A 20,186-nucleotide genomic window follows, 5' to 3' on the forward strand; every position below is an offset into this window, starting at 1 on the left:
TCTGCCATTCCATCATGGCTGTCCCCAGATTCCACTCAACCTCACACACCTATCTTCTCGTCATATTCTTTGATGCCCTGACCGACCAGGAAATGGTCAACTTCCACCTTAAATATACCCATGGACTTGGCCTCCACTGTAGTCTGTGGCAGAGCATTCCACCGATTCACCACTCACTGGCCAAAAAATTCCTACTTACCTCTGTTCTAAAAGGTCACCCCTCAACTTTGAGGCTGTGCCTTCTGGTTTAGTATACCCCCACCATAGGAAACATCCTCTCCAAATCTGCCTTATCTACTCCTTTCAACATTCAGTGGGTTTCAATGAGATCCCCACACATTCTTCTAAATTCCAGTGAATACAGGCCCAAAGCTGCCAAACACTCCTCATCTGGTAACCTGTTCAGTTCTGGAATTATCCTTGTGAACTTCCTCTGCACTCTCTCCAATGATAACACATCCTTTCTGAGATACGGGGCCCAAAATAGTTGACAATACCCCAAGTATGGCCTTACTAGTGTCTTATTAAACCTCAACAATATCTCCTTGCTTTTATATTCTATTCCCCTTGAAATAAATGCCAACATTGCATTTGCATTCTTTACCGCAGACTCAACCTGTGAATTAACTTTTTGGGAGTTTTGCACAAGGAGGACTAAGTCCTTCTGCACCTCTGATGTTTGAACCTTCTCCCATTTAGATAATAGTCTGCACTATTGTTCCTTTTACCAAAATGCATTATCATACATTACCCAACACTGTATTCTATCTGTCACATTTTTGCCCATTCTTCCAATTTGTCTAATTCCTGCTGCAATCGCATTGCCTCCTCAGCACTACTTACCCCCTGCCACTCATCTTTGCATCATCCACAAACTTTGCCACAAAACCATCAATTCCATTATCAAAATCATTGACAAACAATGTGAAAATCAGTGATTCCAATACTGACCCCTGAGGAACAACACTAGTCACTGGCAACCAACCAGAAAAGGTCCCTTTTATTCTCACTGCCACCTGCCTGTCAGCCATTCTTCTATCCATGCCAGTATCTTTCCTGTAACGCTATAGGATTTTATCTTGTTAAGCAGCATCGTGTGTGGATGCTTATCAAATGCCTTCTGAAAATCTAATTAAAGTCATCCACTGCCTCTCCTTTGTCCACTCTGCTTGTTACTTCCTTGAAGAACTCTTAACAGATTTGTCAGGCAAGATTTCCCTTTACAGAAACCATGCTGACTTTGATTTATTTTATCACTAGTCTCCAACTAGTCTCCAAATCTCATCCTTAATAATAGACACAATTCCAACAACTGAGGTTAAGCTAACTGGCCTATAATTTTCCTTCTTTTGTCTTTCTTCCTTCTTATAGAGTGGAGTGACATTTGCAAACATCCAGTCCTCTGGAACCTTGCCAGAATCAAGTGATTCTTGAAAGATCATGACCAATGCATCCATTATTTTTTCAGCAACCTCTCTGAGGACTCTGGGATGTAGGCCAAATGTCTTATCACCTTAAGTCCTTTCAGTTTTCCTAGCACTTTCTTCTTTGCATATCAATGGCATTCACTGCTGCTCCCTGACACTCAAAGACCTCTGGCACACTGTTAATATTCTCCACAGCGAAAACAGATGCGAAGTACCCATTAAGTTCATCTGCCATTTCTTTGTCCCCATTACTACCTCACCAGCATCATGTCCCAGTAGTCCAATATCAACTCTCACCTCTCCTTTTACTTTTTCTTAAACAGAAAAACTTTTAGTATCCTTGCTTTATTCATTTGCTAGTTTGTCTTCAAATTTCATTTTTCCCTTCTTACAGCTTTTTTAGTTGCCTTTTGTTGGATTTTAAAAGCTCCCCAAACATTCAACTACCCACTCACTTTTGCTAAATTATATGCCCTTTCCTTGGCTTTTATGCAATCCTTAATTTCCTTTATCCGTCATGATTGCCTACCACTGCCACTCAAGAACTTCCTTCTTCTGTGGGATATATCTATCCTGCACCTTGTGAACTACTCCCAGCAACTTCAGCTATCTCTGCTCTGCCCATCCCCGCCAGTATCCTTCTCCAATCCACCTGGGCAAGTTCCTGTCTTAAGCCTCTTTAATTCCCTTTATTCCATTGCGATACTGGTACGTGTGACTTATGCTTCTCCTTCTCAAATTGCACTATTAATTCATTCATATTAGGATCACTGCCTCTTAAGGGTTCCTCTACATTAAGCTCCCTGATAAGACCTGGGTTATTACACAAAACCTAATCTAATATAGCCTTTCCCTGAGTAGGCTCCAGCACAAATGGCTCTAAAAAGCCATCCCATAGGCATTCAACAAATTTTTTCTCTTTCAATCTAACACCAACCTGATTGTGCCAAACCCTTTGCATGTTAAAGTCCCCCATTACAATTGTGTCATTCCCTTATTGCATGCCTTTTCTAGCTCCCTTTGGAATCTCAGCCCTACATCTCGGCTACTATTAGGAGGCCTATATATCATTCCCACAATGTTTTTTTTTACCTTTGCATTTTCTTAACTCCACCCACGAAGATTCAACATTTTCGATCCCTTCTAAAGATGTAATTCCATCTCTTACCAACAGAACCACGCCACCACCTATGCCTTCCTGCCTGTCCTTTTGATAAAAGTACATCCTTTTACATTAAGCTCCTAACTATGGCCTTCTTTCAGCCACGACTCAGTGATGCCCACAACATCATACCAACCAATCTTTAATTGCACCACAAGTTTATCCATCTTATTCGGAACGTTATGCATATTTAAATACAGCACCTTCAGTCCTGTGTTCTTCACCCTCTAAATTTTGCCTCTGTGTTAAAACTGCAGTATGCTGTTGGCAGAGGGTCTTGGGAGTACTTGAGAGTCTCCCTCTCCCTCCCCTTTTCTCCCTCTCCTTCCCTCCCTCCCTTCCTCTCTCTCTCTCTCTTCCTCCCTGTCTCTCTTCCTCTCGCACCCCTCTCTCTCTCCCTCTCTCTCTCTCTCTCACACACATCGTGTGAATTATTAGCATCTGGAAGTTTATCCGTCCGACCCAACAAAATACTGAAATTAACAAATTGAAAATTATGGTAAAGAAAAAGAAGTGGGTACACTTTCAAATAGATTTAAAACAAAGCCTGTAAAGAGAGACTGCTCTCAAATCTCATTTTTAGTAAATGAAATGTCACGTGAATGTGCGCATTTGTTACAAACAATAATAATGAACTGGCTGAAGGCATTTTTTGGAGTGAAAGATTAATTCGCATTAAATGTGCTAGTATTCGTTGTAAGATTCAATGCGTCTGTCGAAAACCTGAAATAAGTAAAACAAGTCTACAGGTGTCGAGTTCAGCATTCGATCTCTTTAACCAGCAGCAGAATACACTCACGACGCTGGAAGAACTCAGCAGGTCAGGCAGCATCCGTGAGAAAAGAGTAGCCAATGTTTCGGGCCGAGACCCTTCATCAGGAATGGTGGGGAGAGAGAGAGGGCCGAAGCCCAGTAATAGAGATAGAGGAGGGGGAAGGGCCTATAGGTGCCAGGTGGAAAACCAATCAGAGGAAGGATAAAGGGCGGAGGGGATAAACATGAAAGAACTGTAGAGATAGAGGAGCAGAAAGTTGAAAGGGGAGAGAGGCAGAGAGGGACCCGGGATAGGGGAAGGGGGAAGGGGAGGGAATTACCAGAAATTGGAGAATTCAATGTTCATACCACCAGGCTGGAGGCTACCCAGACGGTAAATGAGGTGTTGCTCCTCCAACCTGAGTTTGGCCTCATCATGGCAGTAGAGGAGGTCATGTATGGACATATCTAGATGGGAATGAGAGGCAGAGTTGAATCGGGAGGTCCTGTCTATTGTGACAGACGGAGTGTAGGTGCTTGATGAAGCGGTCCCCCAATCTGCGTCGGGTCTCGCCGATGTAGAGGAGGCCGCACTGGGATCACTGGTTGCAATAGACAACTCCAGCAGACTCGCAGGTGAAGCGTTGCCTCACCTGAAAGGACTGTCTGGGGCCCGGAGTGGTGGTAAGGGGGGAGGTGTGGGGACAGGTGTAACATTTGCGCTTACAGGGATAAGTGCCAGGTGCGAGTTCTGTGGGGAGGGACGTGTGAACCAGGTAGTCGCAGAGGGAACGATCCCTGCGAAAAGCTGAGATGCTGCCTGACCTGCTGAGTTCTTCCAGCGTCGTGTACGTATTCTTTGATCCACAGCATCTGCAGTTGTATTTTTGTGTTTTGAACAGAATACACTGTCGTGGCCCGAAAGAGGTGGGCTGTGACTCACGCCCATATTAAAACTGCACATGTGATTTTAACACATTGGAGACAGTCTCCATCCCCACACGGCGAAAAAAAAAGGCAGAGCTGTTGTGGTATGTTTGTCCTTGCACGTTCGGTCCTCCTACAGGTAGCAGCCCCGATTTTTTCTCAAAAGACTTCAATCATCGATAGCGACAGATCGCGATGGGGCGGGGGGTGGGGGGTAACAAGCAAACCTCAAGTGTGAGATGAATGTTAACAGGACTGCAGACCCTGAGGGACGGCTCGGCTCTTTTCCAACCCAATGGAGTCGCGGAAATACTTCACACCGAGGAGGAAAGGACTAAACGGTTATTTCCGCGTCACGGCTACTTGCTATACCGATCAAATTGGCCTTCCTCACGGGGAAGATCGTTTGGAAAGATGTCTCTAATTTTGGTGTGTTGCCTCTATACAACATATACGCGGGTCTAAGTACCGGAAAGAATACAAAGCTATCACCAATGGAAATCACAATACTGTACAATCAAATCCAGATTAGATGTTATCTTTAAAGTGGAAATCACTTTACGAATGTATTTTACATTGAAAAGGTGTGTATTGTGGCACACTACCCCTTTTGGTCATTACAAGTCCGGTTACCAAAGAATGGATCATAATTATCCACCCTGTGTCATTGAATGATCGTCAAATGCGACTAATTAAGATTTGCCAATAGCCTGTTAATAGAGAATAGTAATTGACACTGTCCAAATCAAAAGGCCCGTTGTTGAGGAAGCCAAAACGGGAGAGTAGATGCCGACTCTTCACAGAGACGGAAAAGCGAGAGAAAACGAAGGGAGGGTAATTACAAGAACCGGGGGTGCAGTCGGAAAGACGCCATTAATTATAGATAATAAAGAAGAAATATCTTCATGCTTAATACACTAAATCGATCTCAATTTCAATTAAAAATCGGCCCTGCGAGGATCAGACTACACCCTGGATCATCTTCCTTATCTGTTGCACACAATTGTGTATGTACTGCGTTGGAATATCTAAAGATGTGTGTCGCTGCGTAGATATATCAGCGTACAGAAGGAGTCTATCTAAGACTTCGCGCTTCCTTAAGTTTCCATAGCCGGCGCAGTCCTATTTTTGGGCTGCACTTCCTGAGCCAAAGGAGAATCCCCGTTTTCGTCTCCAAACGTGGATGAATACTGCGTGAATCACCAGCCGTGTTACATAAAAAATCAACCTGAACGTGAATGGGAAGCACCGCCTGGAAAGGAGCGATTCTTCGGTAATTAGCACCACATGATGTAGAGCTATGGTTTTGTATTGCAGAGAGTTAAATGACATATGTGGAAGAATAAATTAAAGTTGGGACGCGATGGGCAGATGGAAGATTAATTCACCACCTATGACCGTGCTTACAAAGCTGCCATGATGGTTGGTAAGCTGTGGAAATCGTTGCTGAATGGACGTTATGAAAAAAACATTTTAAAAGTGTCACGGATGAGTGAAATCTTATGCTGGGATCACTCATATTTTCAATGCGGTAGAAACCGTCTGACTAGTTTATGAAGGTTTGTGTGTTCCGTTTCGGGCATTCAGTGAGTCGGACGGCTATTGATTAGGGAGCTGACGGATCACCAGCGCTTCTCTGTATTTAAGATTTTTTAGATTGTGCCTTATGCTAATGATGCATCAGTCACCGCAGAGTTTTGGATGCTGTTCAATTTTCAGACAGAATGAAAACACGAATTCCCGCCAGTGGTACCTCAGAGCACTGACTTCCCAACACCTCACACTCGGGCTGCTGAATATTCCCATTCGGTCCTCACGCACGACAGAATTGGCTTTTTGTCTATAGGTCAGACTGGGGCTAGTTCTGCTACTAACTAATAAACACGAACCGGCAACTCCAAGCCGGAGACTTGTCAAAACGAAGTAAATGTGTACAAATTGTGCGCCAGCTTGTTTTATGGAGGCTCCCTACACATTCGTCTGTAGCTGCCTGCAGCGTCAAGTGCATCTGCCTCCCTCCAATCCTGAGATAAATATTGCAGTTGATCACTCTGCTCAGAGGTGGCAATCTCCCTACTTGACAATAGCTGCATTGGCCTGATGTGAATACAATACATGTTTAGCGGCAGGAGGAGGGTGAAGTGCCGAGGATGCAACACAAATGCAGAATACATGTCAGTGTAATTCTGAGTCGGGAAAAATAACCAAAGACATGGATATCAAAGGCGGAGATCCCACGTTTCACAAACAGCAAATCACTCGCATCTTGTGAAGCTGTACCGCATCCAATCCGCACCATATCGCAGGATTACACATCAGTAAAGCCTACTCGACAAGAACAGGCTCCGCTGAAACACCCCTCGGATTCTTAGGGCACAAGTAACCTCCAACAAACGTGATTATAAAACGACACGAGGAGGCGGGGGGGGGGGGGGATTCCTGAATTCACACTCACAATTATACTGGTAAGGTTCCAATAGTGTACAGTGGGTTAATAAGCTAGTACCAGTTGGTTTTTACTATGTACTTTTGCTAGACGGGATTGCGTTTTCCCTCCTCTCTCCACAGACTCTAAATGCAAAGGAAAATTAACAGAGGCAAAAGCTGTCGCTAATTTCAAATCAATCGTAAATGTAGAAAACAGAAGTACCTTTCATCCAGTCCACCACTTGCTTAGGCGTCCACTTGCTGATGGGTTCCATAACCAAAGCCATAGGTGCCCAATTTTTGTGGTACCGCACACCAGGCGGGCAGACACAGGAGGACAGAGAGGGCGGCAGATATTTCAAAGCATGTCCGAAGCAAAGAGAAAGCTGGATGTCATCGTATACTCCAGATGTGTGTGCATGTGTGTGTATGTGTGTGTGTGTGTGGGTGGGTGTGTTTGGAGGAAGGGAAGAGGAGGAGGAGGGGCTTTTCTTGAAGGTCTGAGAGAGCCCCGTGGTTCCAACCGCACCGATCCGTCGAGATGTTCGCGGCAGCTTCGCGGCGCGCTGGCTGCAGTAACCTCAGCCACGGTGCGCCGGAAATAGCGCAATATGCAAAGTCCGGACTTGTCACTTTCCACTCACATCCTGCTCTTCCCAAACTATCTTCTGGTCTGTGGCGGGGAACTGGCAGGAGGTCAGTGGCTTACAAGCTCACGATGCTGCGCATAGCTGAGTGGACACCGTCCTTGAATTATCACAAAGGAGGGAGTGCTATCCAGAGTTCCAGCGCTCACATGGACGGTACCTGGGACCTTAAACTCGCGACTTGTTATTGCATGTTATTAACTAGCTTTCTGCAGTATGTCAAACCGTTGGCAACTCATTTCAGGGCACGAGGATGTTGAATTTCTAGCTCTGCAGACTCAGAATACTACCGATTTCCACATCCCAGGCCGGAAAGTGGACATTAAGATACCAAGCGGAGGTTCCCACCTTCGTGCCAGCCCTTCTTGCACCCTTGCCTTTTCTGGTGTGTTTGCTAGACTGGGAGAGTGCTTACTATTAGTCCGATCTTCCAAGACTGGCGGTTTTAAACTGAGGGCTTCACTGTCCCGTTTATTCATTCTCGCCGCCCAACAGGGGTTGTCGGTGACATCCGAGTAAATGGATGCTAGACAGACAAAAATCCATAAAATAATCGAGTGATCTCAATTAAAATTGGGAAATGATGAATGATACCGGCGACTTCTCAGCATCCGTAAAGAGAACAATAATAAATGTTTAATACTTAAAAGCATCTATACGGCAGATATTTGAAAAACAAATAAATTTCCACAGGTTGGAAATAACCAAGCCAATAACGCACTTCAAGTTTGACCCAGATACCCTGTCCAAGATGTTCACCCGTGGCCCTGCTTAATACACATCTTTCTTGATATATTAATTCTAATGGATTCCGTTGTCGTTATATATAATTTCCTCCGTAAAAAACAGAGCGTCAAGCTACTGATTTCAAAACCGCCGTAAATTAAGTTTAGCGTGCGGAAATCCTGTATTATTTTTTCTAACTTCCGTGAACGAGGTGGGTCAACTGTGCGTGAAGATGACCGATAAAATACATGAATGCAGTATAATGATGGTACTGTAACTTCACAATAGTATTTGGAAAGTTAATTCACCAACTGTAAATCTCTGAAATTATTGTTCATGGCTAATCTAGATCATGTGCGTGGTTAGTGATGTCCATGTGTACAGTTGCCTGTCAATGCAATATAAATTATTTGAATTAAATACGACCAATTCAAATTAACATAATTACGTTGGCCTAAGAAATACTTCTGCAACATTATGTGAACTCAACTTTACAAAACGCGTTAGCTTTCCTCTTTTTGACGCTCTTGTTCCCAGTTAACAAAATGTTTTCAACTTTCTTCTTGATATAATCAGGCACCTGCTTTCCACGTGTGTACCTTATTCGTGTGTGTGTGTGTTCTGCTAGACTCTGATTAGTTACAACAGACAAGGGGACATCAGCGAACCGACGTCAAGAATAATCTAATTAGACTAATTCTTCGCTTTTTAATTAGTTTTTCATAAGCAACGATTGCTTCCGTTTCCTGCGATCTTATGTTAGTTTCATATCATAAATTCTTTAACGAAATAAAATTTTCACGTTGTTCCTGGCCCTTTCGCCAATAACGTTAAAAATGTCCATCGATCAACTTCTCTACCAATGGAGATTTCCTTATTAATTTTGTCGCAGTTTTTTTTAGGATTTAAAACGTGTGTTGTCTTGTAAGAAAATAAAATAAGCCAGGCTTCTTCAGTTCCTTGCCCCTGGAATCCTTCAGTAAATAGTTTTTGAACTCAGTGGGGTGCAACACACCAGTATTTTATCAAGTTCCAATATATCTTCCTTGCTTTTCTGTTCTGCTCCACAGCTAAAGCTCAGAATTATTAAACACAAGGATTCTGCAGATGCTGGAAATCTTAAGCAACACACAAACAATGCTGGAGGAAGTCAGGCAGCATCAATCAAGGACAATAAACATTCTACGTTTCGGGGTGAGATCTTTCATCAGGACCTGCCTTTTAGTCAGCTACATGGAACAGTTCATGTTCCAAGCCTACACAGACAACTCTCCACAACTTTTGTACACTACATAGATGGCTGCATTGATTCTGCTTCATGCACACATGCTGAACTCATCAAATTCATCAAATTTGCCCCCATCTTCCACCCTGCCCTCAAATTTACTTCGCCCATCTCTGACGCTTCTCTCCCCAGTCTCGACCTCTCTCTCTCTCTCCATCTTTGAAAGCTGGCTATCTACTATCTTTTGTAAACATAATGACCCTCACGGCTATCTGCTATTCCATTTCTTCAGTTCTTCTGCCTTCCCCACATCTGTTCTCTTGATGAGGCTTTTCATTATAGAACATTTGAAATATCTTTTTTTTCAAAAAATAGCCATTGATGCTGCCCTCACCCGCAACTCCTCCATTTTCCACAAATCTACGGTCACCCCAGCCTCCTGCCGCAGTCTCCTCTACATCGGTGACAGCCAAGATAGGTAGGGGAAACTATCACCTAGCGCCCTCCAGAAAAGGCAGCATTTCCCAATGGCCACCCACTTCAACTAGACTTCCCATTCCCACTCTGACATGTCTGTTCATGGCCTTCTCTACTCTGGGATGAAGTCACACTCAGGATGGATATTCCATCTGGGTAGCCTCCAACCTGATGGCATAAACATGGATTCCTGTAACTTCTGGTTATTTCTCCCTCCACCCTCTGTTTTCATTCCTCATTCTGGTTCCCCTCATCCCTTTTCCTCTCCTGCCCATTACCTTCTCCTTCCCTTTCTTCCATGTTCCACTGACCTCCCTTATCAGATTCCTTCTGTTCAGCCCTTTACCTATCACCTCCCTGCTTAATTTATTGTCCTCTCCCACTTTCACCCCTCACCTGGTTTCATCTAACACCCGCCAACATGTGCGCCTTCCCTTCCCCCACCTTCCTATTCTGGCTTGTTCCTCCTTCCTTTCCAGTCCCGATGAAGCGTCTGAGCCAGGTATTGACAGTTTATTCCTCTCTGTACCTGACTTGTTGAGTTCTTCCAGCATTTCGTGTGTGTTTCCTTTTCGTTAAATTGTCTTGTCAACTTTTCCTGGCATCTTCAATATTTTGTATTCCTCCACCGTAACTTTAAACCTTACTTTCTTTTCTTGCATTTAACTTGTATTTAGCATGCTGCTACTGCATTTTTTGCCGTTATTATTTATGCAGTATTGTCCATTAAACTTTACCTCAACATTTGCTTCTAAAAATATGCTTTAGTCATAATATACAACTGTACAGACAGTCACCATTGCAGACATCAGATCAGGTTTCTAGGAAGAGAACACGCTGAAAGTGTCTGGCCCAGATGGAGTCCTCAGCCATGTCCTTATGTCCTTTGCAGATCAACTGATGAGAGCATTTGCAGACATTTTTAGCTTCTGCTTACTTTGGTCTAAAGAACATAAATCTGTACATTGGGTACAAATATACTAATTTAACATTTCTTTGTCTTCATTCACTATACCTAACAGATAATTTACTTATTTACCTGAGGGCAAGTTGGCACTGATTTCATTCCCAGCTATTCAGCTGATGAGAAGTTTGAGAGATTCAGTTTTACACAGTGCCCAGGTCTTCAAAGTTCAGTGGCAGGAGAGTTTGAATTTTGCCTTCTCTCCAGGCAGCTTCTGCAGTGACCAATAATCCTGCACCATGGAACGTGCTCACCTGCAACATTCAGTTGTGGACAGATCTGTGTATTAGAAGACCAGCAAGTTTCAGAGAGACTAAAGTGCTTCTAGAGACTAAAGACTAAACAGCATTTGAAGTTTATTTTATTGTGTGTCCCTTAGAACAGCTCAAACAACTCAGGGTCCTGTCTCATAGGGCTGCTTAGGAGAACTTTTCAAAGATCTTGGCATCCCCTTTCAGGCATTCTTTGGAAACACACATTCCAGGAGATAGATAATCTATTTCACCGCAAAATGCTCTCAATGGCAACAAGCAGAGATGTCGGTTGTACAAATAAATGAAGATCCTTCTCAGCTCCGGCTAAGCAAGGTCTTGGTACTTGTTTGAATGTTCTGATAATGAGGCATTCTACCAAATGACTTTGAGAGCTGTCTCACAGAATCCACCAACTACTTTTCCTGCAGAGTCTCAGGGCCATTCTGTGAAGACCACTGCTTTATTGATTTCTGGGTATCAGTTAATGGCAAAATATAACAGAATAGAACTTTTCAAGGTAATCTTTTGCAATACTGGGAACAGGGAACATCTCAGCACTTTGTAACACTTGGTGTTTGCAAACACAGATTCAGATTTATTTATCACATGTGCATGTCAACGTACAATGATAAGTGTCATTTGTGTTGAAAGTCAAGGATATGATAGGGGCAGCCCATAGGTGTCGCTATACATTCCGGTGCCAACAATGCTTGGCAGAACAACACAGAACACAACAAGCAAAATAAACCCCTTTTCCTCCCTCCCCACTCCCTCGACCCACTCATACACACAGTTCTCCAACTGCAGAACAGGCTTCCAGTCTCCAGGCTTCGATTTCCGAACTTCCAATTGACCTCCAGACTAGCCGATGATGGGACCCTGAACTCCAGGCTTGAACTCTAGGTGCACTGACTCACCAGCCCTTGGACAACCTTGTGCTTCTTGCTCACATTGGCATCCGATCCTGTGAACCAATGAGCTGGGACAGCGCTCCTTTAACAGCTGTCCATATCACTGTTAAAGAGAGGAGGCCCAGACTGCATATCTCTGTCCCCAAACCCTAACCTACCTCCCCTTTCTGCCCCCCAAACCGTCTCTATGAACTTAAACAACAACTGTTTGAGCCACAATCTCGACAGAGACTGCAGCTTGGCAGCATTTTCACATAGACCCAGGGTCTACTGACTCATACAGTGGTTGCCATTAGGATGAGAACCATGCTGAGTACAGTTCCCCTGCTCCTTTTCTTTGGAGATCTATTATTTTGAATCCCCAGATGAAATGGAAGACAACTCAAATGACTGCTGCAGCAATATTTTGGCAGACCTACATTGCATGAGACACTTAGCATCTGAATCTACGTCCCTGTGATTCTGCTGCAAGCTTTCCATTGTAGCTGCGTCTCACCATACTTGTGCATTTGAAAATGAACTCGACTTGACTTAATAAGGTTCTTTCCATAATCAGCAAGGAAAACTATCTCATTCTCACCTAGATTATGTGCTCCACCTAGTTTTCATTCATCTGAACCATATTCTCAGTATCTTTAGGTAATCAGGTCTGAGAGTGAAGGGCACAAAAGTTCAACTAGGTCAGTTGTCAAAAAACATGGCCTTGATTTTGCTCCAAGTGTGACTGGCTTCTGAGGCCAGTTCTTCAGCAAGATGACAATACAATATATTAACATCCTACAAAGTTTGAAAATAATATATTTTACATAACAGGATATTGGACTTTCTGAAGTCCTATTTTATTCCAGAATCTATCATTAATAAAAAGGCAACATTAAGGAAATTACATTCAAGTGATTTTTTTTATGATCAAATAACTATTGTGGCAGATCTGTTTGAATGTCCCATGATATGGAAATCAGACTTTTAATGTTACATCCAGACATCTTTGTTCTGTGCTGATTTCTTAACAAACATTTGGAATCTTGGGATTACAAAAATATATGACAGAGAACAAGGCCCAGATCTCATTGGGTTGAAAAAGGATCCCTCAACTTCCCTCTAGTTGTCCTACCTATTAGTCTGAGGTTCTCTATCAAGAGAAAAAGGTCACTTCTGAATAGACCTTTGATAATTAATTCTCTCTCTCATCTCCTTTATTCCAAGGAAAACTTCAGCCTATTCAATCTTGCCCTATAACTATACTTCTCCAAGTCTGTAAACAGCCTTGTGCATCTCCTCAGCACTCTATCTATTGCTTTCACTATCATCCTATAGTGCTGATTAGATTGTATACATACCTAGTTAGCATTTTGTGTAGTTTTGGCAGTAATCTTCTTGCTTTAGTGATCTATGTGTTGACAAATAAGCACAAATATCTACTTTTCTTTTTCACAACTTCATCTGCTATCTTTAGGGAGCTGTAAACATGTACAAATATACATGTGTTTTTCTGTATTAGTTCATATTTCTCTCTACACTGAAGACAATTTGACCCATCAGGTCTGTGACACCTCCCTCACCCAATGCCAAACCATTTACGTCCTAATATTTATTGTTTATTTTCTTGCCCTCCCAAAGTGTATTTTGTGCTCATCTAATCACTCCATTGGTATCTTATTGTAACCAAGAACATTCTTTCTCACTTTCAAATTCAATAGCAATTTTGGTATCATTAGCAAAATGTTCTATGTGGTCCTTTCAATAGACCATTAAAATACACCACAGAAGGGAACACACACTAATGAGTCCTGCAGAACCATGTTGCACAGAGCTCTTAGGTCACAAAACCTCCCAATTACCAACGCTATTTGCTTTTACCTGAGCCATTTTCTTTAACCTATAGAAAAAATACAGAAAATGGAAATAACAGAGACTTAGTTTCCAAATGCTTTAAAGGAGTTTCTACTAAACCAAAGTAATGATTTATCTAATTAGTAACGAACCTGGGTAAGAACTTGCAATAAAGATATTATCACCTCAGCAGTAACATAGTTGAACATGGTTGAACATTTTCCTCTTCATGAAAATGGCACCTGTTTCTTTATAAGCAACATATGTGTAATAAGAAAATGTGTCAGAAAAATTAAAAGTCTTCTCTCAGTCTTTTTAGGTTTCCATAACAGTAAACTATGAAAAGCTAATATGCACTAAATGTTCTGAACATATTAGTCATAATGTTGAGACTATAGGCTTTTCTACTCACTGTCATTGAAGGAACATTTAAAATCATTGTCACAACAGCTCAGAAACAGGCCCTTTGACCTGTCTAGTCCATGCCAAACTGTAATTCTGCCTAGTCCTATCAATGAGCACCTGGAGCATTGCCCTCCATAACCCTCCCATCCATGTACTTTTCCAAACTTCTCTTAGATGTTGAAATCGAACCTACATCCATCTCTTCTGCTGGCAGCTCATTCCACACTCTCACCGCAGAGCAAAGAAGCTCTCTCTCAGATACCCTTCATCTTTTAACCTTAACCTATAACCTCTAGTTCTGGTCTCACACAAATTCAGTGGGAAAAGCCTGCTTACATTTATCCTATTTGTACCCTTATAATTTTATGTACCTCTATCAAATATCCCCTCATTCTCATACACTCCAGGGAATAAAATCTTAACCTATTCAATCATTTCCTGTAACTTAGGTCCTCGAGTCCCAGCAACATCCTTGTAAATTTTCTCTATTCTCTTTCAATCTTATTGATATTTTTCCTGCAGATAATTCTCTAAAATAGGCCTCACCAATGCCTTATACAAATTCAACGTAACATCCTAATTCCTGTACTCATTACATGTACCTATGAAGGTCAATGTGCCAAAAGCTTTCTTTATGACCCTATCTACTTGTGATGCCACTTTCTAGGAATTATGGACCAGTATTTCCAGATCCCTCAGTTCTATCACACATCTGAGTGCCCAACCATTCTTCCTGTAAGTCTTACCCTGGTTTGCCCTCTCAAAGTGTAACACCTCACACTTGTCCATATTAAAATTCACCTACCACTCTTCAGCCCAGTTCCAGCTGATTGAGATCCTGCTGCAAGCTTTGATAGTCTTCCTCATTGACCACTATGTCCCCCAGCTTGGTATCATCTACAAATTTGTTGATTCAGTTCACCATATTATCATCCAGGTCATTGACATAGATAACAAACAACAATGGGCCCAGCACTGATCCCTGTATCACACCACTAGTCACAGGCCTTCAGTTAGAGAGGCAACCATCTACTACCACTTTCTGGCTTCTCCCACAAAGCCAATGCTGAATACAATTTACTACCACATCCTGAATGCCAAGCAACTGAACCTTCCAAGCGAGTCTTCCATGCGGGAATTTGTCAAAGGCCTTGCTAAAGTCCATGTAGACAACATTACTGCCTTCCCTTCATCAACTTTCCTGGCTGCTAAAAGTTTTAAATTCTGCCAGCTCCGTCATGGGCACTAGCCTCCTCAGCATCCAGAACACCTTCAAAAGGCAATGCCTCTAAAAGGTGGCATTCGTCATTAAGAACCCTAAGGCATTCATCACCCAGTACATGCCTACTTCTTATTGCTACCATCAAGGATGAGGTACAGAGGCCTAAAGACATACACTCAACATTTCAGGAACAGCTTCTTCCTTCTGCTATCATATTTATGAATGGACAATAAACCCAGGAACACTATCTCAGCATGTTTTCCTCTCTTTTTTATCTAATAGTAATTTATAGTTTTTTATTATTATGTAATGCAATGTACAGCTGTCACAAAACAACATATTTCACAACATATGCCAGCGATATTAAACTCTGTATGTGTAGTGTTCTCACTCAGGTGTAAGAGAACTCTGAACTAAACACCGAGGTAAACTGTAGTCAATGAAAACAGGATCACAGTAAGATTAACCGTTTACTGTTCACTTTTCCACATTAACGTATGGTGAAAACTGTTGATAAACAATACAAAATGTATACAGTGTTTGTTTCCTTCTTGATATCACACTTACATCATAAATACTTGCAAAAGTAAAACTACAACAACTACATTACATTAAAGTGCAGCATACAGTCAGAATCTACCTACGCCATTGACTGTTTTAAATACAATTCAACACAAACTATCCGCAACTTTTTAACTAACGAAAACATAAACCTTATCAACCATCATTACTTTTAACAGAATCAGCGTTGACATTTTTATTTCAACACATCGATTATCTCATGAACTTATGGCGTTGCTTCATTGATGTTTCTAGTGCATAGAAAGAAAACTTTTCTTGCACTGATCCTGCACATGTGAGCCCCCTCCTTCCCGTTTCTCCAACCGGTATTTTCCCACAAGACGCGGCGAAACCGGGTGTGACGTCATTGCATGCCGCGATATATCACAGACAACGAATTTACTTTAAACAATCATAACTTTAACTAAAAAATGTTAACAAATGAATTACTAAAGCGAAAATATTGTAAACTAAACAAATGCCATAAAGGCAACACACTCCCCGCTTGACCTTCGTAAGGTCACAATGAACATAATACAAAACTTCAGTCTCTAAATCAGTCCTTAGGTAGAAGTAGAATGACTTCTGTAACTGGCCTTAGGTAAATTTTCACATCACCTTGGTCGGTAGCTTTCAAATCAACCTTCCTGACATGTCCATCCCTACTAAGGAATGTGGCAGTGATTCTGGCCATTGGCCAGCTGTTGCGGGCGATTTGCTTGTCCCTGAGCAGGACTAAATCTCCAACTTGAAGATTCCTGCAGGGTTCTGTCCACTTTTGTCTGTGTGGCAACAAAGGTAGATATTCCTGTCTCCAATGAGACCAGAACCGATTTGCCAGAGCTTGGACCTGTCTCCATTGCTTTGTGTACAGGTCCTTATCGGAGAAGTCCCCTGGTGGAGGGGGGGGGCTCCTGCTTTCTGCGTAAGGAGCATTGATGGCAAGAGTATGAAGGGGTTTTCCAGATCAGAAGACACAGGTAGGAGTGGTCATGCATTTATAATGGCTGTGACCTCTGCCATTAGTGTGCACAGTACCTCGTGGGTCAATTGGATGCATTGCTGCATCTCAGGTTTCCTTTTCAGGGTTTCTTGCAAGGACATGAACCTCTTGACTGCCTGCTCTTTGTTGTTTGGCAAGCACTGGTGTGGTTCTCTGAAAGGTAGTGGGGCGACCCAATTATTTGCTTCATCTCTGAAGACCTTGGTGTCCATTATTTTTAAGAAAATGACGTCTTGAGCTGATGGAGCAAGTTTATTATCATGCTCAGTTTGAGCGAAAACTGACTGACACAGTGTCTTGTCGGTTACCTTACATTTGTTAAAGCCTTGTCGTGCTTCCTTGAAACTTGTGCGGGGTTGAAAAATTGAACGGCAGTTTTTCTAGCACATTGGTCTTCAGTGTGCTAACCGTCGGTTTGTGTACATTGCCAAGGCACACTTCTCCTATCACCACCCAGCCCAGATCCAGGCATTGCGCAAAGGGGGCGTCGTGTGGTCCATTGACCTGCTGCCTAACCTTGTGCACCCAGAGAAAATCTCTTCCTAATAGCAGGAGTATTTCTGCTTTTGGATCCAGTTCTGGGATGTGTTTGGTGATGTGGTGGAGATGTGGCTGGTGTAGCACCGCACTTGGTGTCAGGATCTCAGTGCGGTTCTTCAAAATTTCATTGCACTCTAAGAGTGGAGGGAGACAGATGACGACTTTACCATCCAGGGGCTCGAGCTGGAAGCCTTCTGCCTTCCTTCCATAAGTTTCCACGCTGCCTGAGCAAGTTCTAAGGTAGTATGGGAAATGATTACTCTCAATGTTGAACAAGTCAAAGAACTCTGGACTGACTAGTGAGTGATTGCTCTGATCGTCCAGAATTACATAGGCTTTGATGGCCTTGTCTTTGGCTCCCTTAGGGTACACCTTAGTGCGGCAGATCTTTGAACAAGAACGGCTTGACTGAGCTTGACCGCAAACTTCTGTGCAGCTCGAGCTGACAGCAGTTGTCCTGGAGTGAGCCTCTCCCTCCCCGCCGTCCTGTTGTGGGGGTGAAGGAGCTTTGTCGGTTTGCGGTAACGGGCCAGGATGCATGGCCCCATCGTGATTAGTGCTATTACATTCCGGGCACTTCATGGCGATCGTACACTCTCTAGCAAGTGAGAGGTAGAGGAACAGCATTTAAAACATATTTTTTTTCTCCTTGAAAGGGCCATTCTCTCTTCAAGGGGTTTTTCCCTAAACGTTCTGCATTTTTGAGGGGGTGGGGTTTGTTATGCAAAGGACAATTCTTGCTAGGGTCGTTGTTAGTTGTAAAGGCTTCAGTCTTAAGCACTGAGACAGGTTTATTAATGTTGAAATTATTCGAAGTGGATTTATCTGGCTTGGTGTAAATTGTACTGCTTCCTGGACCCATGAGGCTAGGGTCGTCTCACTTCTTCGCCTCCTTGCACACAAACCTAGGTGAAATACTCGAAGGGAGGAAATCGACCATTGTTCTCTTCCTTGTACTCTGCGCCAACAGACACCCACCTTTCCTGCAGCCCAAATGGAAGTTTGTCCACGATTTGTCTAATCCCGTATGGAGTATCTAGGTATACTAGACCAGTTGAGTAGCCATCTTCTTCGGCGCCTTGAATCTCCATGAGTAGATCTCCGAGCTCTCTTAACTTAGTGTGGTCCTTGGCTGACACCTTAGGAAAATTTTCCAGACATCGGTATAGTGCCGCTTCAATAATTTTGGGGGCCGCATAGCCCTCCCGAAGTCTCTCCCATGCTTTGCGTAAGGCTAGCTTGGAGTTGTTGATGTACACTGAACGTATGCGTCTCACTTGTTTGCATGATTCTTTTCCCAGCCATTTTGCCATAAGATCCAACTCTTGGGTTGCTCTGAGCTGGACTCCGTGGATAGCGTTGGTGAATGTGGAGTACCATGCACGGTAATTTTCAGGTTCATCGTCAAACTGGTATAGTCCTGAAGTGACGAGATCTCGTGTGCCGTGGGTTCAACTGCAAGTGGCATGCTGGCTGGGGGAATATGTCGGCGGCTATATGACTGAGGGTTTACAATTGTTATGGAATTTGCTGTTCTGAATTCAGCCTTTGCCTCTCTTCTTGCCAAATCTGGTAAGTTTGGTGTCGAGAAGTATTTGTCATCAGCCCTTTCATTCTTGAATTCATCGCTAAGTTGCAAGGGTAAATTGTCTTCCTTGGATGAATGTGATGCAATTGGGCCTCTCTGAGGCTTCTCAAGAAATGGGGTGTTAGCGTATAAGTATGGAGAGGAAGAACGAATCTTCAGGTCTATTTGAGATCGGACATAGTCGCTTGTGCGTTCCAATCTGATCTTTTCTGAAGTAGATTTTACGTCAACCAGATCATGCATTTCTTCAGCATTTTCTATTAACTCTGCTTCCACCCTGGCAGCTTCTGCTTCTCGGTATAGCATCATCACTTCTAACTCTGACGCTATCCTTACCCTTTCCAACTGGTTTTCGGCTTCTCTGGCAGCCGCTTCCATTTTCAATTTTGCTTCTTGTTCGGTGTAGAACGCTCGCACCTTGGTGGCTTCTGCCTTAGCTCTTGCATGGGCAGCCTTACTTGATGATGCCCTACTGCCCCTGTCGCTGGATGGCAATGACTTGATGCTGGATCGAGTTGTCGTTGCAGCACTTGAAACACCTGGTAATGCCGCCTTTTCACTGTAGTGTTCTCGCTCAGGTGTAAGAGAACTCTGAAGTAAACACTGAGGTAAACCGTAGTCAATGAAAACAGGATTGCAATAAGATTAACCGTTTACTGTTCACTCTTCCACATTAACTTTTGGTGAAAACTGTTGATAAACAATACAAAATGTATACAGTATTTGTTTCCTTCTTGATATCACATTTACATCGTAAATACTTGCAAAAGTAAAACTACAACTACATTACATTAGAGTGCAGCATACAGTCAGAATCTACCTACACCATTGACTGCTTTAAATACACTTCAACACAAACTATCCGCAACTCTTTAACTAACGAAAACATAAACCTTATCAACCGTCATTACTTTTAACAAAATCAGCGTTAACATTTTTAATTCAACACATCGATTATCTCATGAACTTACGGCGTTGCTTCACTGATGTTTCTAGTGCGTAGAAAGAAAACTTTTCTTGTGCTGATCCTGCACATGTGAGCCCCCTCCTTCCCGTTTCTTCAACCAGTATTTTCCCACAAGACGCGGCGAAACCGAGTGTGACGTCATCGCTTGCCACGATATATCACAGACA

At 42.9% G+C, this 20,186-nt stretch overlaps 1 protein-coding gene across 1 annotated transcript in view; it reads right to left on the reverse strand.

Annotated features, from left to right (window-relative positions):
* The window catches only part of si:ch211-26b3.4 (connector enhancer of kinase suppressor of ras 2), a 911,874-nt gene extending 904,697 nt beyond the window's left edge, over nucleotides 1-7,177 (reverse strand). The window contains exon 1 of the mRNA XM_059977444.1: nucleotides 6,920-7,177. Coding sequence (XP_059833427.1) covers nucleotides 6,920-6,983 — 64 coding nt within the window. The 5' untranslated portion in view covers nucleotides 6,984-7,177. The remainder of the gene's footprint in view (nucleotides 1-6,919) is intronic.
* Between the last annotated feature and the right edge of the window lie 13,009 nt (nucleotides 7,178-20,186).

The sequence above is a fragment of the Hypanus sabinus genome, chromosome 8 (genome assembly GCF_030144855.1).
Source record: "Hypanus sabinus isolate sHypSab1 chromosome 8, sHypSab1.hap1, whole genome shotgun sequence".
Taxonomy (NCBI): domain Eukaryota; kingdom Metazoa; phylum Chordata; class Chondrichthyes; order Myliobatiformes; family Dasyatidae; genus Hypanus; species Hypanus sabinus.